At 39.9% G+C, this 18,016-nt stretch overlaps 1 protein-coding gene across 2 annotated transcripts in view; it reads left to right on the top strand.

Moving 5' to 3' along the window:
- The window catches only part of LOC122550810 (dolichyl-phosphate beta-glucosyltransferase), a 40,778-nt gene extending 28,384 nt beyond the window's left edge, over positions 1–12,394 (top strand). Inside the window, exons 9-10 of one of the 2 annotated variants that reach the window (XM_087988287.1) lie at positions 6,901–6,986; positions 10,223–12,394. In XM_087988287.1, the coding sequence (XP_087844413.1) occupies positions 6,901–6,986; positions 10,223–10,338 (202 nt within the window). In that variant the 3' untranslated portion in view covers positions 10,339–12,394. Of the gene's footprint in view, positions 1–913; positions 1,087–6,900; positions 6,987–10,222 lie in introns of those variants that run through there. The other variant, XM_087988288.1, reaches the window with a different exon arrangement.
- The last annotated feature ends 5,622 nt before the right edge of the window (positions 12,395–18,016 follow it).

Raw genomic sequence — 18,016 nt, 5'->3', positions numbered from 1 at the left:
CTACATTGGGGAGACAGGCCGCCTACTTGTGGGACATTTCCAAGAACAGCTCAGGGACCCCCACACCAACCAACCCAACTGCCCCGTGGCAGAACACATTAACTCCCCCTCCCAATCCGCCAAGAACATGCAGGTCCTTGGCCGCCTCCATCGCAAGACCGTGGCAACACGACGCCTGGAACCCTCCACCTTCCACCTAGGAACCCTCCAACCACAAGGGATGAATGCAGATTTCTCCAGCTTCCTCATTTCCCCTCCCCCCATCTTATCTCAGTCCCAACCCTCAGACTCAGCACTACCTTCTTGACCTGCAATCTTCTTCCCGACCTCTCCGCCCCCACCCCCTCTCCGGCCTATCACCCTCACCTTAACCACCTCCCAACGCCCCTCCTCCAAGTCCCTCCTCCCTACCTTTTTATCTTAGCCTGCTTGGCACACCTTCCTCATTCCTGAAGAAGGGCTTATGCCCGAAACGTCGATTCTCCTGCTCCTTGGATGCTGCCTGACCTGCTGCGCTTTTCCAGCAACACATTTTTCGGCTCTGATCTTCAGCATCTGCAGTCCGAACTTTCTCCTAGTGGTTCTGCATCAGCTTCTCAAAGGCATTGAGGGATGACCAAGACTGATCCTGCCACTTGGCTGGACAAATACTGCTCAACAATAATAAAGAAGCTTAGCACCCTCCAGGACAAAGCAACCCTCTTACTTGGCACCACATCCACAAACACTCACTGGTTCTTCCACTAATGCTGAATAGCAATAGTACGTACCATCTATTAAAATGCACTACAGAGGCTCCTTAGAACAGCACCATCCACACCTATGACAAGGGCAGCTGATTGGAATATCACCTGCAATTTACTGTCCAAGTCACTCACTATCCTAACTATGAAATATATCGCTGTTTTTTCAGTGTTACTGGGTCAAAATCCTGGAACTCACTCCCTAATGGCATTGTGGGTATACCTACATCAAGTGGCCTGCAGCAGTTCACGAAGGCAGCTCATCAGCACCTTCTCAACGGCAACTAGGGACAGGCAATAAATGCCTGCTCAGCCAGCGATGCCCACCTCTCATGAATGACTTTTAAAATCCTGTGAGTAAACATCAAGAGTGAATTGATGTATTCATGTAAGTAATAGAGGAATTTGTAACAATGTAAGCTTGCAATTAGTTTTCATTACCAACAGAATAGACATCAGACAATTCTCCACTGGAAAATGTCCTTCGATTTGGCTAAACTATTGTGCTTCAGAAAGAAAATTCAAAACATCATTTATCACTTTACAAAAAGTCCCACATGGCAACTTGGTTAAGAGCAGAGGGGCAAATTTGTTCTCCAAATGATCAAAGGCAAATAGCACTTGCAATTCAATCTGGATGATTGCTGCAGCAACTTCAGACAAGAAGCAAGTGGGTGAATGCATGCAGAACATCAAATGTTGCTTTGAGTTGCAACTCTCTCCTGTGAGCTTTATAACCATCACAGCTTGTATTTGATCTTCCTGTTAAGAACATTTCTCCATTTTGTTCATTAAACTTGCCACAGAAAGCTACATAGAGTCATGCAGCATGGAAACAGACCCTTCAGTCCAACTCATCCATGCTCATCAAACATCCCAATCTGATGAAGGCCCATTTGCCAGCATTTGGCCCATATCCCTCTAAACTCTTCCTATTCATATACACAAACAGATGCATTTTAAATGTTGTAACTGTACCCACCTCCACCACTTCATGTTGACATTATCAGCATAATTTTAACAATGTGATGAGTGTTAATGGCTGTCATCCAAGTGTTCTGGAATCAAATGGTAATGATTACAACTGGAGAGTTTTATTTCATCACTTTTGAGATTTCGGAAGATTTTAAAAGTTGTAATATCAAAAAAATCCTATTTTCACTTGCTGTCTTTCAATGGTTTCTTTGCCTCTCAATTTTTCTTTATGTGCCTAATTTCACTTTTGTTTCATCAGATTTAGTTATGTCTCTCAGTCCTTTCTGTGTTTTTCCCCCTTAAATCTCAATAACTATGGAGGTACGCTTGTTAGTGGCCTAGTTGATTGAGGTCCTAAGTGACTTGTTTCCCTCATTGCCCCATTATCCAATCTCATTCTGTAACTATGTGGGGGTGGTGCTTTGGGAGCTCACAGATGCTTAGGAGGCAGTCTAACTAATGCCATGATAACCCCCCCACCCCTGAAAAACCTGATTTATTGTGTTCAATTCCAATTTAGACTGTCCGATTCAAGAATTAACATAATTGGGAAAAATGAACATCTTAACTGCTGCATGAATTTGATTTTGTCTACCTGAATTTCAGCAGGTTGAAAATAGTAAGTTCTGGATCAGTGGTGCTGGAAGAGCACAGCAATTCAGGCAGCATCCGACGAGCAGCAAAGTTCCAGTAGTGCAATATTTCCACTGAGTTGTAATGACATGATTAAACTTGTGGCTTATTGTGGGCATTTTACTCACATTGTCAGTAATGGAACTTTAATGAGATTTTGCATAATAGTGCAAATTTTAAAACTCGGTCACAAAAGAATCGTGCTATTGCCAAAATACTGTTCCCTAATTCTTCAGTGACATTATAGCCAAATTGCACTGCCGAAATACACATTATACCAGAACTACTGTCACTCTCCCCTTCATACTTTGCCAAACTGTTATCACAATTTTCAGAACTCCGATTTGAGAAAGGTGGAGGGAGCCTGCAGCCATCAATGCAAGTTCCATAATTTAACACAAATGATAATTCTGTGTATTGTCAATGTATTTATTTATTATCTCATAAATTGCTGTGAGACCATTTAAAAATCCAGTAATGCACAAATAATAGAGCACAGGAGATCACAGTAATTTCATAGATATTTTGTGCTGTTTCATTTTGTGGCACATTTTTCTGCAGTTCAAGATAGTCACCAGGACCTTATAGCATGCACAGTGGAAATTTGTACTTTTACAAAAGTATGCTTTGGAATCTTTATATTTGGAATAGAATTCATTTTATCTGATTCAAAGTTTTTTCTTAAGAAAATGTCTTGCATTATACAGTGCTCTCCATCAGAAACATTTTGTGGAGGTATCAAATTAATTAACTGATGCAAACAAAATGTTTGTTTTCAAGCATAATCCAAACTAGGGACCGAAATATAATAATTTCAGCAATGAATTCAGGTGGCGCTTCTTTACCAAGAGTGTAGTTAAAATGTGCAACTTACTAATAGAGAGGGTAGTTTGAGGCAGTCAGCTTTGTTACAGTCAAAGGAAGCTAGATAAATGCACACTACAGAAAGGGGAAGTAGCATATTGGGCTAGATTGGGAGAGATGGGAGTTTTTTAAAACTCTCTCTAAGATCGTGGGCTAACCTGTATTTATTGTGCATCCCTAAGAAGGAGGTGATGAGCTGCTCTTTTGAACCACTGCAGTCCACGTGCTGTAAATTGACCCACAATGTCCTTAGAGAGTGAATTCTAGTATTTTGGTCCCGTGACAGTGAAGGAACGGAGATGTATTTCCAAGTCAAGATGCTGTTTGGCTTGGCGGGGAACTTATTTGCTGCCCTTATCCTTCTACATGGAAGTGGTCATGGGTTTGTAAGTTGCTGTCTAAGGATCTTTGGTGAATTTCTTTGCTGGAGGGAGTGGGTGCTTATTTGTGTGGTGACAGTCAAGCAGGCTGCTTTATTCTGGACGGTGTTAAGTTTTCTTGAATGTTATTGGAGCTGCATCCAGCCAGGCAGGTGGGGAGTATTCTGTTACATTCCTGACCTTGTGCCTTGTAGATTGTTAACAGGCTTTGGGGAGTCCAGAGGTGAGTTACTCATAGAATCCCTACAGTGTGGAAACAGGTCCTTCGGCCCAGCAAATCCACACCGACCCTCCAAAGAGTATCCCAACCAGACCCATTCCCCTATTACTCTACACTAACTCCTGACTAATGCACTTAACCTACATATCCCTGAACACAATGGGCAATTTAGTGTGGCCAATTCACCTGAATGTGGGAAGAAACCAGAGCACCTGGGGGAAACCCATGCAGAAACGGGAAGAATGTGCAAACTCCACACAAACAGTTGCCCGAGGCTGGATTCAAACCTGGGTCCCTGGCGCTGTGAGGCAGCAGTACCAACCATTGAGCCACCATGCCATCCCAGTATTTGCCACTGTATTCCTAACCTCTGACCTGCTCTTGTAGCTACTGTGTTTATGATGAGTTCAGTTGAGTTTCTGTTCAAGGGTAACCCCCAGGATGTTGGGGCTTCAGTGAAGGTAACACTTTTTGAATGTCAAAGGGTGGTGGTTAGATTGTCTCTTCTTGGTGACGGTCATTGCCTGGCATTTGTATGGTGCAAATGTTACTGGCACTTGTCACCCCAATCCAGATCTTGTTGCATTTGAACATGACTGCTCAGTATCAGAGGAACTGCAAATAGCATTTTGTGCAATCCTCAGTGAACGTCCCCACTTGTGACCTTATCCTGGACAAAGTGTCATTGATGAAGCAACTGAAGATGGTTGAGCTGAGGACACTATCCTGAGGAACTCTTGCATAGATATCCTGGACCTTCAACAACCACAGCCATCTTCCCAGGTGCTGAGTATGATTCCAACCAGCAGAGAATTTGTTTCCAGATGCCCGTTTTTTGCTAGGACTGTTTGATGCCGCAATTGGTTGAATGCAGCAATGATGTCAAGGACTGTCACTTTTACCTCATCTCTGGAATTCAGCTGTTTCATCCATGTTTGAACCAAGTCTGTACTGAGTTAGGAGCTGACTGGCCCTGGCGAGCCTAATCTGAGAGTCACTAAGCGATTTATTGCTGAGCAGAAAGCTCAGAGGAAGGGTCTCAGGACCTGAAACATTAACTCTAATTTCTCTCCACAGATGCTGCCAGACCTGCTGAGCTTTTCCAGCAATTTGTGTTTTTGTTTCTGATTTCCAGCATCTGTAGCTCTTTTATTTTTTATTTACTGTTCAGGACTGCAGAATTTAGATCTGACCTGTTAGTAGTGGGATCACTTAGCTCTGTCTATTACTTGCTGCTTATGCTGTTTGGCATGCATGTTTGGTAGCTTCACCAGGATGATGTCTCATTTTTAGATATGCCTGGTGCTGCTCCAGACATGCCCTCCTGCACTCTCCATTGAACCTAGGGTTGATTCCCTGGCTTGCTGGTAATGGTTGAGTGGGGATCTACCGGGCCATGAGGTTGAGATTGTGCTGGAGTACAATTCTCCTGCTGCTGATGGCCCCCAGTGCTTCACGGATGCCCAATCTTGGGAGGGTTGCTTGATCTATTCAAACTTTGTCCCATTTAGTATGGTTGCAGTGCCGCACAACATAATAGAGAGTATTCTTATTGTGCAGATGTGACTTGGTCTCCACAAAGATTGTGCAGCCATCATTCTGACTGATACTGTCATGGAAAGATGCATCTGCAGCTGGCAGATTGGTAAAGAATATGTCAAGTACGTTTCTCTCTGTTGGTTCCTTCACCATCTGCCACAGACTCAGTCTAGCAGCTGTGTCTTTTAGGATCCAACCAGCTTGATCAGTAGTGTTGCTACCAAGCCATTGTTGGCAGTGGACATTGAAATCTGCCACCCAGAGTACATTTTGTGCCCTTTCAATAGTCAGTGCTTCCTCCAAGTGTTGTCCAACATGCAAGATTACTGATCAGCCGAAGGAGGGCAGTATGTGGTAATCGCGAGGTTTCCTTGCCCATGTTTAACTTGAAGCCATGTTGAGGACCCCCAGGGCGACTCCCTCCTGACTGTATACCACTGTGCTGTCGCCTCTGTTGGGTCTGTCCTGCTGGTGGGAAAGGACGTATACAGGGATAGTGATGATGGTGACTGGGACATTGTCTGTTAAATATGATTCTTGTGAGTATGGTTGCATCAGGCTCTTGCTTGACTAGTTTGTGAGACAGCTGTCCCAATTTTGGCAATAGCCCCCAAATGTTATTAAGGAAGGCTTTGCAGGTTCTTTTTGAAGCATTAACTGGAGCATAATCACAAACACTATCCTGTTCGTACAAGTAGCTTTTAACTGTGTTGCCAATACTTTGTAATCTCACAGAATAATTTATAGTTATTTGATATACCACACTGTGAGTAGCTCAATTTTGCAGCCTTTTAGCCTGGATAACAAAGCTACCATCTACCTAGTCCAAATGTGAGCTTGTCCATATCAAATTGAAGGAAATATTACAAACTGAATAGCAATAGGCAACATCTAATCAAAGAAACAAATGCAGCACATCAAATGTATTCTGGTACAATAGGAGGAACGGTGTCAAAGATTGGGTTCCAAACAACACGTTAGAAAGAGAAATTAGATCAGTTTTGGTGTTTAATCAAATGGTATTGTTAAATGAACCTAGAAAAATGACAGAACGTGCATTTACACACAACTTTTTATGCAAGTATAAATCTGCTTCCATAGCTATTAATAACTAACTTATTTACCACACTTAGCACATCCTCTGTAGAAACTGCTGTTCCCTTCACACAACATTTTTCTTTCATTAATCCTGTAAACTGACTGTTTCATTAAGTAAGTGTCTGGGAATATTGTCTTTTCAGTCTGATTAAATACAGCAGCAATTACTTCATCTGTTGGGGGAGAGCAAACATGAAGAGAATTGAAATATTGTAACTGATTTTCTCTGACAGACTGTATGTGACTTGTGTAGATAGACCTGCGAACATTTTGCTTGGCCTTAAAATGGTGGATAGGTAGCAAAGAGGAAATGGGGCAGAAAAATTGGAAATATGGTTTTGTCCCATTTTTAAATATCTCCTTTTGTGTATTCTGTGAAAGTGCTCCTTAAATTCCTAAACAGTGAACTTAAAAATGTTTTCACAACCTTTTTGTTTTTGCATTTTAGGGCTTTTGATGTGGAACTCCTCTACATTGCCCAGTGTTTAAAGATTCCAGTTGCCGAAGTTGCTGTGCAATGGACAGAAATAGAGGGTAAGTTATTTACACCCAGAGAAGAAAAAGCAAGGAAATGGGATCACTTCTAACAACTGGGTCATTAGCATGAAGCTATATCGTTTCATTACTTAAGCCACGCCATAAATGCAGCTGTGGTTTATGCTTAACTGTGTAGCATTCATGCACTAATTTGGAAATTACTGGGTTTTTGCTCCTGTGTTTAGCATTTTATCTGGGAATGGTATCAAAGTGGAAGTAAAATCTAAGGATATTTGTTTACCACTCCAAGCAATCAGTTTAGAATCTGCTTTGGAAGTGAGCAATACTTGTTTTTTCAGGTGGATCATGTAAGGGGAAGGTGAATTACAACAGTATTAGGCAGGAACTGGAGAAATAAGATTGGGGGTGGCTGTTTGAGGGTAAATCCATGTGGGAGTCTTCTAAAGGCCAGTTGATCAGAGTTCAACTTTAGGATGAAAGATAAGGATGTCAAGATTCGGGGACCCTGGATGATGATGATGATATTGAAAAGTTAGTCAAAAAGTAAAAAACATACATAAGGTTTAGAAAATATAAAGGAAGCAGAAAGAACATAAAGAAACAAATAAGCCTAAAAGGGGCAATGAAATGTCCTTGTCAAGTCATATTAAGAAGAATGCCAAGGCACTCTGTCTTAATTGTGCAACTGCTTATTCTGAGAGAATTCCCTCTGGTCCTAGACTGACCCAAGGAGAAAAAACCTTTCTGCATCTACCTTTTCATTTCCATGAGAATCTTGTGCGTTTCAATAAGGTCACCTCTCATTCTTCTATATCTCAACAAGTACAGGTCCAATATATTCAACCTCTCCTCATTAAATAATCCCTCCATATCTGATATCAGCCTCGGAAACCTACTCTGGACTGCCTCCGATGCTAGTATATCCTTAGATAATGAACCATAGATGGTTTAAGTCTATGGCACTCCAGTGGAATGAATGCAGCCATCTATTAAATTTGTGAAATTGGTTGTATATGTTATTTGCTCGATGAAATAATGATGCAATTGAAACCCATACCATCTTCCTATTAATTGAAAAAAAACCACTTGTAAAGAACTCAAGAATATATTTTGTAATGATGCTGCTCCTTTAACAAGGTTAGCATGTCCTTGTTTTTTTCCCAGGAGATTGTAAAGACACAGACTCCGAAATGTCTGGGGTTGATCTCCTTGAGAATGTTTTCAAGTTTTTTTTTAAAACACAAACACTTGTACAATGAAACGGGAGTGGCTCAGCTTTTTTCTGGTTTGGTTTGGTTTTAGCAGTCTGGCTGTTCTCTGGAGGCAGGCAGTTCAGTTTGAGGCTGCTGGTCCAAGAAACCGCTCCATGGAAGAAGGTGTCCCATGCTGAGTCCCTCTGGCCTCTCTCTCTCTCTCTCTCTCCCCTGTAAGACCCTGTGTTTGATTTTACCTTTTTGCCAAGGGGTGTTTATGGGCATTGTTGGAGGAATTTGGAATAATATCATTAAGTTGGGATAATCTGTTGGGTTTTTTGAGTAGGGTTAAATTATTCTATTATTCTGTTCATTTTTGTTTGTGTTTCATTCAGTAACCTTGCAAATTGTTTTGTTTAAAACTAAGTGGTTGGACCAGCTGCATCTCCTGGAATATCCATCTACACCTGCTTAAACAACTAGCAAAGTTAGATCCAGGCTACTTTCTTGGAGTGTTTTGAGAGAGTCTGACCTGGTCCATAACAATTTATTATGCACCAATATGTTCAATGAGTTGTCTAGATAAATGATCGACATAATTCTAGACAGACTATAACTTTCTTATTCTGAAATATTGAAAAACTTGACTGTTTAGTTACTGACCCTCACTCTTACATTAGTTTTAATATTCAGCTCAATCTGTTCATTTTCCTCCACCAGAAGCATATCTTTTTTGTCTTAAATTTGGTATTTTGAATGGGATAGGTAATGCCACTGATAGGTGGAGCACTGAGCTTGTAAACTCAAACAGAGCAATGTCGTGCCATGTCAAGCAATGAAGCAACCGCTAATTGTTCTCAAGGTGGCACCACTGATCTATTCACAGGGTGGAAACAAACACCAGCATTAACCAAATTATGCAGACCACCATTCACGATGGCCGTCAGGAGGCATTTACATCTGCAAGGCTTAGTGACTTCGGTCTCCTGTGACAAGGATCTTAGGTGGATGACTTTGTGACTTGTGCACTGGTTTCTACTGTAATTAAATGGCAGAATGAGAACTGTTACTTGTATTGTTGTAAACAGTAAGGAGTAAAATCTTCAATTCTCCCTGTCTGGCAGAACATCCCTACATTCCTAGCATTTGTGTCTGCCCTGTGAATATATATGCAGTGCCATCTTTATGTGGCTGCTGCTTGGTCATTTCGCAGTGACTTAGCACTGCAGCAGTACTTCAATGCATTCCATTTGGTGTGCTCCATCTAGTGGTGGCATTGCTGATAAACCCATTGGTTTCTATTACTTGTGCCCTGATGAAGATTGACATATGTATAAAATTATTTTGAACTTCAGGTTGAAATAGTATTTTCCCTTGTGTGTAGCCACTTATCTTCAGTTGCACACAACCCTTCAATTTGGACCTACGAGGTACAGCTTTTCCCACTAACTTTGAACCTAGTGGAAGATGGATGCAGCTAACATAGCTATTGGACAAAATGGCTAATGACAGAAAATTGAAGATATTTAGTTAAATGCACCATTAATGCTCTGGCACTTTTCCAATGTCAGAATTGCTGCGAGTGGAAAATCAAATTTCTGATCTTAATCTAATTGACCAAAAGATAATCAAGTGTAAGATTTAAATGACATGTAGGTCCAAAGAAAGTGCCTTTTGATGGTCGGTTGTTTTGTCCTACATCTGAAGCATTGCACACGTAACTTAGGAATGTTTGTGTTAAAATTGGGGAAAAATATAATTTTCCTAGTCCTGCAGTCATTGTTAGATGTTAGGTCATCTTGGCCGGGAACAGGATTACATCTAAAAGGAAAAACAAAACATGGTGTTTTTTGAAACTCCAGAGATGCGAGTTGTAGTTTATAGAGATATAAATTATTTTAACTAAATTATTCTGATGTATATAAATAAACATTTTGTGAACAAAATTCATAATAACCTTTTAACGGTTTTACAGTCTTGTGTTCTAAAATTACTGAGTGTTTTGTAAACTAGCAACATATTTTTGCAGGCCAAATGCTGCATTAGTGTGAATTCCTCTCATTTTACATTGCCTTGTAGGATCAAAGTTAGTTCCATTCTGGAGTTGGTTACAAATGGGTAAAGATCTTCTCTTCATTCGCTTACGTTACCTCACGGGTGCCTGGAATGTGGAAATGTCCAAAAAAGTCAACTAAATTATTGCACTGTATCTTTTCGTGAAGATGAAAGGACATATATCATTACTGAAATATAATCAAGGGACATGGTGGACACACAATGTTTTATGATGGATGGTAAAATATTTTGTTCTTTCTGCATACATATTGCAGTATTTTCTTTGTTTTTCTACATTGCATCCTGGTGAATAAAGTGAAAACTTTCTATCTAGGTTGTATTTTTGGTTAAATCGAAGATAAAATGTCGTGAATGACCAGATTGAGACAGCCAAAGGATTATGTTTGAGTAATGGTTTACTGGTTTTGTCTACAACATTATTACAAGGAAGTATTTTGGTTTACCTCAGACTGTAAATGAGACTACATTAGCAAAATGTACATTTATGATGTGTATTTAATGGATATCCTTAAAAATACTTTCTTTGGTGTTTTATGGTAGTCAGATGGCAGGAAATTGCCATACCAGGTTATTGATGAGACATGGGGTAAATGATTAACTCATTATGTTTGTTCGTATTTCTTTCAATTGTTTTGTATATGGATGCTTCAGTTTTATCATTAATTCTGGAGCAGTTTTGATTCCTAAGCGCAATTTTCAATGGCTAAGATGGAAAGCCAGTATAATGAGACTTATATTAATGGAGGGTTACCGCAATGGTTGATTCATAGTTAGTTTTAATTTGAAAAACCAAAACTTATCTGAAGTCCTTAAACTTGAATTAATATTTTATTCATGTACTTTAATTAAAAGTTACATTTGTAAAACATCTATCTCTGTACTTTTAACAAATGCATATTTATTTTAAGTTTCTCACTTTAATACCTACAGATACAAGAATCGCAACACACCATAGATATAGAGCAGAATTAGGCCATTTGATCATGGCCGCTCTATTTCTCAACCCCCATTCTCCTGTAATCTCCCCTTACCCCTGATCCCCTCGCCAATCAAGAACCTGTCTGTACTAAATGCACTCAATGACTTGGCCTAAAGTCCTCTGCAGCAGTGAGTTCCAGAGATTAGCCATAATCTGGCTAAAGAAATTCCTCCTCGTCTGTATTCTAAAGGGTCACCCCTCACTCTGAGGCTGTGTCCTTGGGTCCTAGTGTCTCCTAAGAGTTGGAAACCTTTTCTCCACATCTACTCAACCAGGCATCTCTGTATTTTATAAGTTTTAACAAGATTCCCACCCCCAAATAAACTCCATCAACTGTCCTCAACCACTCCTTCATCCCTGGGATCATTCTTGTGAATCACTTCTGGACCCCCTCCAATACTAACACATCCTTCCAAACGCAGTCTGACCAGACCCTTTTACAGCCTCAGCAGTACATCTTTGCTTCTCTATTTTGGCCCTCTTGAAATGAATGCTAACATTGGTAGTTAGGAAGGTAAATACAATTGAATCTGTATGTTAAGGTTAAGAGAATCCTGAACTAGGACTCTCCAGTCTCTTTGTGCTTCAGATTGCCAAAGCCCCTCTCTGTTTCTATTCTTCCTCCCTCTCGCTCTCCATTACTGAATTACAATTGCCTCTTAGCCCACTCTCCTAACCTACCTGCTTCTTCAAAACTACCTGTGCCTTCACCTATCTTTGTGTCATCTGCAAACTTGGCACCAATGCCTTCAGTTCCTTCAACCAGATCATTAATGTATATTGTGAATAGTTGTGAAGTCTCAACATAGACCCCTGTGGAACTCCACTTGACTTCTTTATCCCCACTCTTTCCCTTAAGTAAAGCAATCTTCTATCCGTGCCAGAACCTTGCGCCTAACACCATGGGCACTTATTTGGCAGCCTGATGTCTGCACAAAGTTGACACACCTTCTGTTTTCAAAATGTACATGTGGTTTATTGGCTGAAACTCTACTTCCAAAGTGCTTGTATTGTTCAGTATCTGATACAGTATGTAAATACTTCCAAGTAATGTTGAGATTCAAAGCAAGATGCAAGAAATGAACATATTTTAACATGAAATCGGGCTAATTTCATATTTGAACTTTAATATGTCTATAGAAACAATGTTTGCAGTTGCAAGAAATGTAAAAAATAAAGCAACAATTAGCAAGAGGCGCAATGTTGAAGGTGAGGTTCTAAAACCCAAATTTTTTTCAGTCTTTAGTCAACGCAGATATCTGGCGTGATTGAAATAGCATCTGTATACCCTGTCTTATGTACTTCAGTGTTTGAGTGTAAAACCCTTTTAAAATGAACTGTTTGGTGATGTCATTTCCTGTCCAAGTCAATGTATGATGTCATTTCTTGTTCTTTTTCTCAGGGGGATGGTAAATCGAGTCCAAGTCAATGTGTTTGTTGATAGAGTTCCAGTTGGAATGCCATGCTTCTAGGAATTCTTTAGGAATTCCAACTGGAACTTTATCAACAAACACATTGACTTGGACCCGATTTACCACCCCCCCCCAGAAAAAGAACAAGAAATGACATCGCCATAGCAAATGATATCACTGACCCAAAGAAACACAAACATATAAATAGAAAGCAGGAATCATTGGCAGTGCTTTGTCTGGAGACTCACTGAAGATGTTACCTAGTATGGTGATGAAACGTCTGAAAAATGAACCTTCCAGCTCAGCGAGCAAACCTACATCCACAACCTCACCCTGAGCTACAAATCTTCTCAAAACTCACCTACTGCCATTTGCAGAAAAAACACTTGCCTCAACTATCTCCTTTTATACCTACCTCCTTTCACCTTAAACCTATACCCCTTTAGTATTTGACACTTACACCTTGAGAAAAATACTCTGACAATGATTGTATAACATTCAGCATCATTTGTGTCACTTCATAAGCTGAAGCAGTCCATGTCAAAAGCAAGACCTAGTCAATATCCAGGACTGATAAGTGGCACATGCCATTCTCATTACACAAGTACCAGTCAGTGACTATCTCTAAGAAGAGAGAATGTAACAATGCCCCTTGATGTTCAAGGACATCACCTTCATAGAATCAGGGCTATTAACATCCTAGTTACCATTGACAAGAAATTGAACTGAACCAGATATATAAATACTTTGCCTCCAAGTGCAGGTCAGAAGCTAAGAAATCTCAACATCAGTAACTCGCTTCTTGTCTCACCAATGCCTCTCCATCATGTACAAGGCACACGTACACTCTCAAAGCTTTATACGATCCAGGACAGAATATCCTGCTTGATTGGTGTTTATTCATCCCTTCAATGTTCCGTCCCTTTTCTACTGCCAAACAGTGATTGTTGTGTTTACTATCTACAAAATGCACTGCAGTAACTCACTTCCAACATCACCTTCTAAACTGTAACTTCTACCACATAGGAGAAAAACAATAAGTGCATGGATACCCACCATCCCTGCAAACCACTCATCACCCTGAATTTTGAGCTTTATTATCATTCTTTCAATGTCACTGGGTCGAAATCTTGGAACTTCCTTCCTAAAAGCTTTGTGGGTTTCCCTACTCCCCAAGAATTGCAGTGTTTCATCAAGTTTGTCACCACCTTCACCAGAGCAATCAGGGATGGGTAATGAATGCTGGCCTGGTCAGTGACACTGACATCCCATGCTAAAATAAAATAAACTTGCTGTACTTCTAAGTTTTAGTTTGTGGACCATGTACAAAGACACCTTGATCCCTTTGTGCTGAAGCATTCTGCATTTCTCCCCACTTAAATAATATTTGTTTTCTATTCTTAATGTCAAAGTGGACACATCCCGTTTTTCCATATATATCCCATCAGCCAAGTTATTGCCAAATCATTTAACCTATCTATATTCCTATGAAGCCCTATAGCTTTAGATCACCTCAGAACCAGAAGCCAGACTATTGGATTCACTGTGCACCAACAGAGACTGCAAGTACAAAGTGAAAACCTCTTCTAATACTTATGGACTATACTTTGGCCAAGTCTAACCTCTTGGACTCTATAATATCTATTTGGGTGTGTGAATTTAAAGTGTATGTGTATGTGCATCCAAGTCAGACTGTACTTTTATTATTTTACACAAGATGTGTTGTGGACAAATGGAGATGGAGTTTAATTTACATAAGTGTGAGGTGCGACACGTTGCTAGGACAAATGAGGACAGGAATCATACATTCAATGGTAAGATCCTGGGGTACAAAGAGACCTTGAAGTGCAGGTCCATGGTTCCTTGAAAATGGAGTCATTGGTAGACAGGGTAGTGAAGAAGGTGTTTGATACGCTTGCCTTTATTGGTCAGTGCATTGAGTATAGGAGTTGAGAGGTCATGTTGCAGCTGTACAGGACATTAGTTACGTCATTTTGGAATACTGCATTCAATTCTGGTCTCCCGGCTATAGGAAAGATGTTGCGAAACTTCAAAAGGTTCAGACAAGATTTACAAGGATTTTGCTAGGGTTAGAGGTTTGAGCTACACAAAGAGGCTAAATAGACTGCAGCTATTTTCCCTGGAGCATCAAAGGCTGAGGGATCACCTTGTAGGAGTATATAAAATCATGAGGGGCATGAATAGGGTGAATAGTCATGGTCTTTTCCCCAGGGTAGGAGAGTCCAAAACTAGAGGGCCCAGGTTTAAGGTGAGAGGGGAAATATTTAAAAGGGACCTAAGGGGAAACTTTTTTATACAGAGGGTGGTGTGTGTATGGAATGGACTGCCAGAGGAAGTGGTGGAGGCTGGTTGAATTACATAATTTAAAAGGCATCTACATGAGTATATAAATAGGAAGGGTTAGAGAGAAATGGGCCAAATGCTGGCAAATGGGGCTAGATTAATTTCGGATATCTGGTCAGCATGGACAAGTTGGACTGAAGAATCTGTTCCTATGCTGTACATCCCTATGACTCTAAATGAGGAGGACAATTTGATCTCTCCTCACCTGGTTATAACAAGATATTTTGTCCTTTTTGTGCCAAGCTGTAACAAGATTTACATCCAGAATATGAGATTGCCTATTCAGTGGAGAGATGAGGAGAAATTTCTCCACTTAGAGAGTTATGAATCTATTGAATTCAGTACCGAAGGAAGTTATGAATGCTGAGTATTTGAGTTAGCATCTGTTGAAAACAGAGGTTGATAGATTATGGATACTAACAGAATATTGGCATTATGTGAGAAGGTAGAGTTAAGGTAGAATATTCGTCATGATCTTATTGAATGACAGAGTAAACTCAAAGACCAAATGTCCTTCTCATACTCTTATTTCCTGTGTTCTTATGTTTCTCAATATCAATTTTTCTGAACTAATTTGACAGAAAATTTGCTTCAGTGATAATGAAGATCTCAGGATGAGATAATGACCATTTTTGGCATACTTTAGTGCGATTGACAGGAAATTTAGGTGCAAATAAATCACACGAGTGTTTGGAACTTCTTAATTATTCCCACAAGTATTCTCACCTAATTTTCTTTTCCTTTGTCTGGAGACACAATTACTGTCATATCAAAACAATATGTAATTATTGCTGTTACCTTATATTCCATTTCTTCAATAATTCTCCTACTGACTATCAAGAAACTGTACAATTTTAGACCTAGAGTAAAACATTAAAGGATGGAAATTCCTGTTAGATATGCCATTGCACATTATTATACAACAATACTTACCCCACACAAGTATCAGGCAATAACCATTTGGAACAAGAGAGAATCTAATCATCAGTACATTGGCAGCACCATCTCTGAATCCCAACTTCATGGGGGTTTGCTATTGATCAGAAACTGAACTGCTTCAGTTACATATAAATATTGTGGCTATAAGAACAGATTCCTGTGGAAACTAGGAATCACACAGTAAGTAGCTCACCCCCTGACTCCCCAAAGCTTGTCCACCATCTACAAACCACAAATCAGGAGTGTGATGGAATACTCACACTTGCCTGGATGACTGAATCTCCAACAGTACTAAAGAAGCTTGATGTAATCTAGGATGAAGCGGCCCACTTGGTTGACAACCCATCCACAAAGATTCACCTCTCAACCACCAGTACAGACAGCAGCAATGCATACCACCTCCAAGATGTGCTGCATAAATTCACCAAGGCTCCTTAGTCAGCACCTTCAAACCCATGGCCATTACCACCTAGAAAGAGAATGGCATAAACTAGATGGGAACAGCATCACCTTTAAGTTCCCCACTTGCCATCCTGACTTGGAAATACATCATCCATTTGTTCAGCTTTTTGAAGTGTATTGGGCATCCATTGATACTAAATGGTCCACAGCAGTTCAAGAAGGCAGCTTACCACCATCTCCTCAAGGGTAATTGGGATTGGGCAATAAATATTGGCCCAGCCAACAAAATCCATGTCCCTTGTTAATGAAAAAAATTCATGTGTTCTATGAAATTCTTTTCTTTGCTCTTTTTGTCTATTTTAATGAATTTATCAATAACAATTAAAATAATGGAGAGGAAATTAATATGGGCATAGTGTACCAGCTAATCAGCCATCTAGCAATTCTTCTGGAGCAAGGATTATCCCAATCCTGCCTTACATATTAAGTATTACTGTTACTGATTGTTGAATATCTCTAAGCTCACTTTGGCATCATTACTCTAAGTTCTTTGTATGGCATGTGACTGCAAACTACCTGTTTTTCTTTTTCTTCATGACAGGATGAAATGCTTCAGACATTTAAATTATTGGCTATAGATTTATCATGTTATAAATCACCAGTGTAACCTCACCCTTTCTAAATCACCTTGTGTCTAATATAATCGTAAAAGTCCTGACTCGGAGACTTTTTGTCTCCACTTAAGTAATCAACTGATGTCACCCAGTTGTTGCTTTGACACCCATTTTGGATTCTGCTCACATTGTCCAATTCTCTCTGCAAATTAAAACCCACCAAAATATTGCAGATGCAGAAGAATAAATGATTCAGTGGTTTCCCATGGAGTCTTTAATGTCACTTTTCTAATGCAGTTCGAACTTTTTGTGTAGTCTAATTTGTTTCTTTTTTATAGTGACGATATCCATAATTAATATATAATGTGAATGTTTTCACTCTAGCCTTTTAAACAAAGTAGAGACTAAGATTTCATTTTCTCAGGAGTAAACAGATTGAGATGAGTGGGTGAGGTGAGGGTCCCATGGCAGGCAGTCAGACCTAGAATTTCAACAGAGTTAGATTCACCGGAAATCAGTAGAATTTGTCCGTGTTCTACTACAATGAACAGACCTAGTTATTTGGTGAATCTCTGGAAAGAAATTAAGGTCTTTTCTGTTCTTAAATTTTTACATAGTATGCAAATTTTATTGAAGTTAATAATGTGTGAAAGGAACCATTTAAAAGTAAGTCAATATTATAATTAAATACTTAAACTCCATAATGAATGGCAGTTCCGGTGACCTGTCAAGGCTGCAGCATATGGGGGCTCCTGCATTGTGTTCCAGGATAAACACATCTGCAGTATCATCAAACACATGGCTTCAGAATGGCGAGAATTGTGTCCTGAATATTCAGATATGTATGACAATCAAGAGAAATAAAAAGCTGGGTAAAGTTTAGCATTTGTACAATAGTTCAAAGTGACCTTAGTGCCGGAGATCAGGAGGTGGAATCAATTTGGGTCCAATTGAGGAACACTAGGGGAAAGAAGTCACTAATAGCAGTGGTCTACAGGCCTCCTAACAATAACCACAACATTGGACAAAATATACAAGAACAAATACTGGGTGCTTGTCTCAAAGAGACTGCAATGATCATGGGTGA

This window comes from Chiloscyllium plagiosum, unplaced genomic scaffold, assembly GCF_037043375.1.
Source record: "Chiloscyllium plagiosum isolate Xiang-an unplaced genomic scaffold, Cpla_swu_hap1 HiC_scaffold_6, whole genome shotgun sequence".
Taxonomy (NCBI): Eukaryota; Metazoa; Chordata; class Chondrichthyes; order Orectolobiformes; family Hemiscylliidae; genus Chiloscyllium; species Chiloscyllium plagiosum.
The sequence above is the reverse complement of the archived record's forward strand: the minus strand, read 5'-3'. Positions and strand labels throughout refer to the sequence as shown.